Source organism: Gouania willdenowi, chromosome 21, assembly GCF_900634775.1.
Source record: "Gouania willdenowi chromosome 21, fGouWil2.1, whole genome shotgun sequence".
In the NCBI taxonomy this organism is placed as follows: domain Eukaryota; kingdom Metazoa; phylum Chordata; class Actinopteri; order Blenniiformes; family Gobiesocidae; genus Gouania; species Gouania willdenowi.
The window spans coordinates 26,624,212-26,630,631 of record NC_041064.1 but is presented as its reverse complement, the minus strand read 5'-3'; the positions used below and the strand labels follow the sequence as shown (position 1 = coordinate 26,630,631).

At 37.5% G+C, this 6,420-nt stretch overlaps 1 protein-coding gene across 1 annotated transcript in view; it reads left to right on the top strand.

The window, feature by feature from the left end:
- Positions 1-6,194, top strand: part of xpo4 (exportin 4) — a 62,912-nt gene extending 56,718 nt beyond the window's left edge. Inside the window, exons 18-24 of the mRNA XM_028435845.1 lie at positions 1,093-1,179; positions 1,289-1,469; positions 1,568-1,689; positions 1,772-1,902; positions 2,265-2,382; positions 2,598-2,690; positions 3,957-6,194. Of these exons, the coding sequence (XP_028291646.1) occupies positions 1,093-1,179; positions 1,289-1,469; positions 1,568-1,689; positions 1,772-1,902; positions 2,265-2,382; positions 2,598-2,690; positions 3,957-4,154 (930 nt within the window). The 3' untranslated portion in view covers positions 4,155-6,194. The remainder of the gene's footprint in view (positions 1-1,092; positions 1,180-1,288; positions 1,470-1,567; positions 1,690-1,771; positions 1,903-2,264; positions 2,383-2,597; positions 2,691-3,956) is intronic.
- The last annotated feature ends 226 nt before the right edge of the window (positions 6,195-6,420 follow it).

The window sequence follows — 6,420 nt, the reverse complement described above, 5'->3', positions numbered from 1 at the left end:
GCAGCAGAGAAAGTAGTGCAGTTTGGGCGTCCAGTAGTGCAGTTTGCATTTACATACTGTGTATGGCAATAAAGTATAATATATATTCTATATTAAACCACAGTGTTTGTTTTAGCTGTTGGATATTTGGAGAGGGAGTAGCTCACATTCTAGGAGGCGTGTTAGGTGACATCACCCGCCAACGTGGGCAAAATCCAACTTGCGCGTTTGGAGCTGATTTTTTACAAAATGCGAAATTAGAGGCAGGGAGGAAACAGAACTTTATCAACTTTGGCCCTCTGAATGAGGCTAAAGGGATGTATATCACTGTAGCAAACCCATTATAAAGTGATTTTTTTTTTTATCATACCTCCCCTTTAATGCACTTTATTTATTTTTTTTGGAATGCATGTTTTGTTTTATTTGAAGGGCTAATATAAATGAAAAACTTTGTTGTGCTTTTTTTGAAAAGCAAAGGCTACTGGAACATTTAAAAAATGTCATAATATTCAATAAACATTTACTTTCTTTAAAAAACATGTCTAAAAATGTAATCTAGGCTATTTATGCACTATTTAAAAAAAAATAGTGAAAAACTTAACAACCGCATTCAATATTCGTCCAAGCATTGATATTTTATTCGGCTTCGGCCTCAAATTTTCATTTTGGTGCATCCATATTAAGTATTTTAGTTACTAAAACCCCAGAAGACAAATCTTGGCAGTTCGAATGAAACAAACTGTCACTTGAATGTACATATACTATTTGCTATTTAATTTAAATGCTCATCGGCACTACTCATCACTGCACTATTATTATTATTATTATTATTATTATTATTATTATTATTATTATTATTATTATTATTATCTTGTTGTATTATCCTATTTAGTTTTGCACATATTAGTCTTTAACTACTGTTTGTATTTTTTTTCTAGTTATTATTTAATGAAAGCACAGTTCACCAAGTCAAATTCCTTGTGTGTAATAACATACATTACATGGCCGATAAAGTTGATTCGGATTCTGAATTCCGCGATGCTCCTCTGTCATGGTTCAAGATTCATAAGTAGATTCATTGCAGTTTTAAAGTTCAACTTGTTTGTTTTTCAGGTTTATAGTAACACACCCGAGACAATCAACCTCATCATCGAAGTCTTTGTTGAAGTGGCTCATAAGCAGATTTGTTACTTAGGAGAGGTGAGAAACTCCTTGATCCAAACATCAAGCATGAATCCTTTTATCGTCCACTCGCTCATCCTGCTGTCCCTGATTGGGTAACAAAGTCTTCTATTGTTTTTCTTTGCAGACTAAGTCTATGAAGCTATATGAAGCTTGCCTTACGCTGCTGCAGGTTTACTCCAAAAACAACCAGAGCAGGAAACGCTGCGATGCGACGGCCGAGGAAGATCAGTACCAGGACCTGCTGCTCATCATGGAGCTGCTCACCAACCTGCTCTCCAAAGAGTTCATCGACTTCAGTGACACCGGTTTGTAACCTGTGCATTATTTTTACTTCTTTTGAAGTACCGGTAAATCTGCTTGGTCATTGATGACTAACTTTGTTTTTTTCAAATGTGCAATCCAGATGAAGTGTTTAGAAACCAGGATCAGAGCACGCCGGCATCAAATCGAACAGTTTCAGCTGCCGACGTTGTCCTCTACGGTGTTAATATCGTTCTTCCCCTGATGTCTCAAGACCTGCTGAAGGTAGCGAGGCTCCTCCTACTCATCTGTCCACTGGCTTTCCATCTCTGGCTCTTTGTGTTGATCTCTTTGTGTTATCTTCCAGTTTCCCTCGTTGTGTAACCAGTATTACAAGCTCATCACCTTCATCTGTGAGATCTTTCCAGAAAAGATCCCACAGCTTCCTGAAGACCTCTTCAAGAGCCTCATGTTCTCTTTGGAGCTGGGAATGACTTCGTATCCTCTCACACTGTTGATCACTTTTTTTCTTGATTAGGTTTTAGTTTGATCCATATCTAATAGTTTGCTCCTGACTGTTTATCAATTACAGAATGTGATTGAACTGACTGCCCAACTTTAACCCAGAAGTGATCAGTTTGATGCAAAGCCATAAGTATCTGTTTAATGGTTTGATATGTTGATGTTTTAAGCTGCTTCCTTCTAATCAGATTTCCTGCAGCTGAAGCATGACTCTGTTGGCTGTCATTTTTTCATTTATTTATTTATTTTATTTGTGTCAAGGGACAATTCACATTAATAGACAAATATGTAATGTGCCAGATTGTATCAGGTTCTGTCCTTAACGTGTGTGTGTACAGGATGAGCTCAGAGATCTCTCAGCTCTGTTTAGAAGCTTTGTCTCCACTGGCCGAGCAATGCGCCAAAAACCAGGAGAAGGACGCTCCCCTCTTCCTTGCCACCCGACACTTCCTGAAGGTACAACATCACAGTTAACCCCAACAACAACCTAACTCTCACTATAATCATAAAAATAGATCATATTTCTGAGTTTAATACAATAATGGACTATATTTGTAAGATTTTAAGCATCACTTTATTGGACAAATAACTAAGTCTTTAATCTGTTATTGTTATTGTCAAATCCGTATCCCGATTTGTACATCAGTAAAATGTATGGTTTCTGTCTTCAGCTGGTGTTCGACATGTTGGTGCTGCAGAAACACAGCGTAGAGATGACGACAGCAGCAGGAGAAGCTCTCTACACATTAGTGTGCCTTCATCAGGTGAGAAAACCACCGCATAGCTGAAAACAGCAGCGAGAAATGTCACCAACAAGAAGGGCTAGGCAAAATATAAAGATTCAAGATGTATATATTTTGTTATAGTTTTTGTATTAAAATACTCGTTTTAGAAGTCACTGTTTTCACTACTTCTCAGAACACCGTGAAAAGCTCAGTTAGATTAGTTTTAGTTCATATCGCCCAGCCCTACAAAGGAGGAGGAGGGATTTTACCAAGTTTTGACTTTACATCAAAACTGAAACGCATATTTTCAAACTAAACATGTTTTTATATATATATATATATTTCAGGTACATGTTTGAATCTGTAAAATAGTTCCAATATGTTTGTATGTTTACAAGTAGGTCCCAAGCTAGCAGGTCAGATCCTATCCTAATCTTAAGCACTGGTGACCACTACTGGCTGCTCTGCATAATGACAGATTTAACGTCTGTGCATAGAAGAACTGATCCATAAAATACCAAACAAGGCTCTACACATTATTTTTTTAAATATATAAGTTTTTTTTAATTTTCAAATAAACTCCATACAAACACTTAACATGAAAGCAGGGTCATGTGCAAGCATCATTAAACTGGGCTTTAAGCCTTTATTCGTCATGTATATATGTTACACATATTTATTGAAATTTGTCCTCTGCAATTTAACCCATCCCTGGGGAACAGTCGGCAGCCATTTTGCGGCGCTGTTCGGGGTTAAGGGATTTGCTCAACATCCCACAGTGATGGCCCAGGTGAGGCTTGAACCGGGAACCCTCTGATTACAAGGCCAGCATCCTTAACCACTAGGCCACCACTCAATAAATTTAATTACCACAGACAAAGAAAGAAATTTACAAATCAATTCAAATTCATAAGATATTTACTTGAGCTGGAAACTTAATCCATTGCAGGAATAATATAATAGGTGACCATTTACTTTTGTAATTTTTGATTCTATTCAACAACCTATAGGATAGTCTTTTTAATGCTGTGAGTTGACCAAGGGTCTACATTAAGCAAAAACAAAGGTAGAGATGAATCAATATGTATTGAAACATTCTTACAGGTGGTGACGTGAGTAGTGGCTCTGCTGATGGAGTGTGAGGCATGAAGTAGTCAAAGGATGTTCATGCAGACTTGAGGAGAACAGGCAAACTCTGCTCTGCTTCCAATTATAGGAGTCTGAGTGGATTCAACCCCTGCTCCTCATGTGTAGAAAAGCGTCAGTGCTGACCTTGACTTAAACCTCGTCTCCCTTCATCATCAGGTGGAGTACTCGGAGCTGGTGGAGACACTGTTGTCCACACAGAGAGATCCTGTCGTCTATCAACGTCTGGCCAACGCCTTCAACAAGCTGACGGCCAGCAGCACTCCGCCCACCATGGACCGCAAGCAAAAGATCGCCTTCGTCAAGAGTTTAGAGGAGTTTGTGGCCAATGTGGGTGGCCTGCTGTGCGTAAAGTAACTAACGAGGGTGTTGGGTTATCATCCCGAAAAGTAATAAATCAGAGACACCCCCTGACGGGTGTTCAATCTCCTACCAGGATTCATTTCTTCATTTTGGTTGTTTTTCCTCTCCACACGACACCTGCCCGTCCCGCCAGCATGACTGACAGAGGGGATGAAGATGATGAGGTGGTTGCCATGAAGACGTAGCATGGACAGCAATGGGGGGAAAAAAACTCTGACAAGCGCCAAATCGGTTCAAAGTCTGGGTTTTTCAAACTATTGGGCGCAGTGAGCTCGGTGTTAGCATCTGCTGCTGCCTTCCAAAGAATGAAGAGTGAAGTGAGCACATTTAGAGGCCTTGGTTGTAGTTTTATTTGAATTAAATGTCAGAGTGAAGGAACGATCTGAGGACTTACGTCTTTTGGAAAGAGATATATTTTGTAATGAGGCTGTTTTGGACTGTAGGACTTTATTCAGCTCCATCAGCTCAGAATGACGCTTGGATTTAGACTTCCCATGTCTGATGATGATCATTCTGCTGTGGACGGATGCTGCAAATCTCTGACTTTAACTGGAAACACAAAGTAAACTGTGGGTCACATTCAAACATTTTTGCTCCTGAAAAGGACTTTAAAGCAGGTTTCATAAAAAGAAATAGGTCAGTTGATCATGTCCTAATCATGTGACCTGCTGAGGATATCATCAACCAAAAATAATATTTTACTTGCTGGAAAAGCTCAGTATTGGTAGTTTGTAAAACTAAAGGCATTCAGAAAGTACTCTTTTACCCTCCAAAGACTGCTGGTGTTGTGTTTACTGACATACAGTACAGGCTAAAGGGTCAGTTTTCTCCATGTTGTGTTCAGGGTGACCACAAGATAAAGTTTTAATTGTAGCTTTTCCTGTAACACACACACACATACATACAGATCATCCTGGATGTTTGCAGAGAGTGCCTTTGTTTGGACACTGTTGAATGTGTACTGGTCTGTATCCCATAACAAGGGTGTTGCCATGACAACTATGACAGGCTTTGAAGCTCACCTGGGGAGAGCGTGGCTCTTTAAAAAAAAAAGATTTTTTTCATAAAAGTTTGTAGGTGTGTATGCTAAAAGATAAATGTGCCTCTAGTTTAGAGTTGTATTCATTGTTTTCTTTTAAAAAAGTATTGACAGTGTAATGTCATTTTAACTAAAGAATGAACATTTTGCCAAATGTTTTCACACACTACACAGTATCTCTCATTCCTGAACCCTTCTGGTACGTTCTTTATGTTGATTTTACACAAATGTTGGCCATTTCTTGCTTAACTTAATATTTGCGTCTCAACACCTTCTGAAAACTAATGCATCAGATCTGCATATTTTCTGTTGCGCATACTTGTGATAAACTCTTGAAACCACTAAACACTGGACAAATAACACAAATATCCAGAGTTCAGGCATTTTTACATCCTTTAATATGTTTGAGGTATTTTGCTTTAATTTCCGTTTTTAATATTTTTAAAAGCCTTTTTATGCTGTTGTCAGCCTTTCTGTTGGTTAAGTAACACATTTGGTAAACTGTTGAAACCTGACACTAAACGTTTGTTTAGTCAAATTTAAAATTCCATTTTGTTTTTTCTCTATACAACTTTAAACTAGAGGGATCATTTTTTAGATGCTACATGGGAAAAAAAAAAAAAAAAAACCTTATTTCTATCTAAATGCCTCTGAAATGTTAAGAAACGACTGAAGTGTTTGTTGGCAGATTTCATACATTTACAAAGTTCAAAAGGAGCAAAAAGCTCATTTTCATTTTTGATTTCTTATGTTGAATATTTTTCTGTAGTTATTTCTCTACCGCAGCACATCAAAAGGACGTCATTGTTCATGGCACTCACTGGATTGTTGTAGAGACTACAAAAGAAACGAACCAAAATTCAAATGGGAGCAGAGCCACTTCTCTGAAGCATTGTATTAGTTACAGAAATATCCTCTTTCACTTCTCATCTTAATGTCATTTTTTTTTTTTTTTTTTTTTGTTAATAAAAATGTACAGTTGTACAGAAACATTGTCTAAAACTCTCCTGCCTTTGCTTCATCCTTTAAGCAAGTTGTCTCTATAAACTTGGAACAAATTATCACTTTTATTGAATCTAGTTTAAACCAAAGTTTATTTGATTTTGCAAAATTATTTTAATTATTGCCATAGATTTTGATGATCTTGACTAAATGAATAAGTTACTAGAAGGAAATGTAGTATAGAAACATAAATTATAAATCATTATCTTCCTTCAGAAT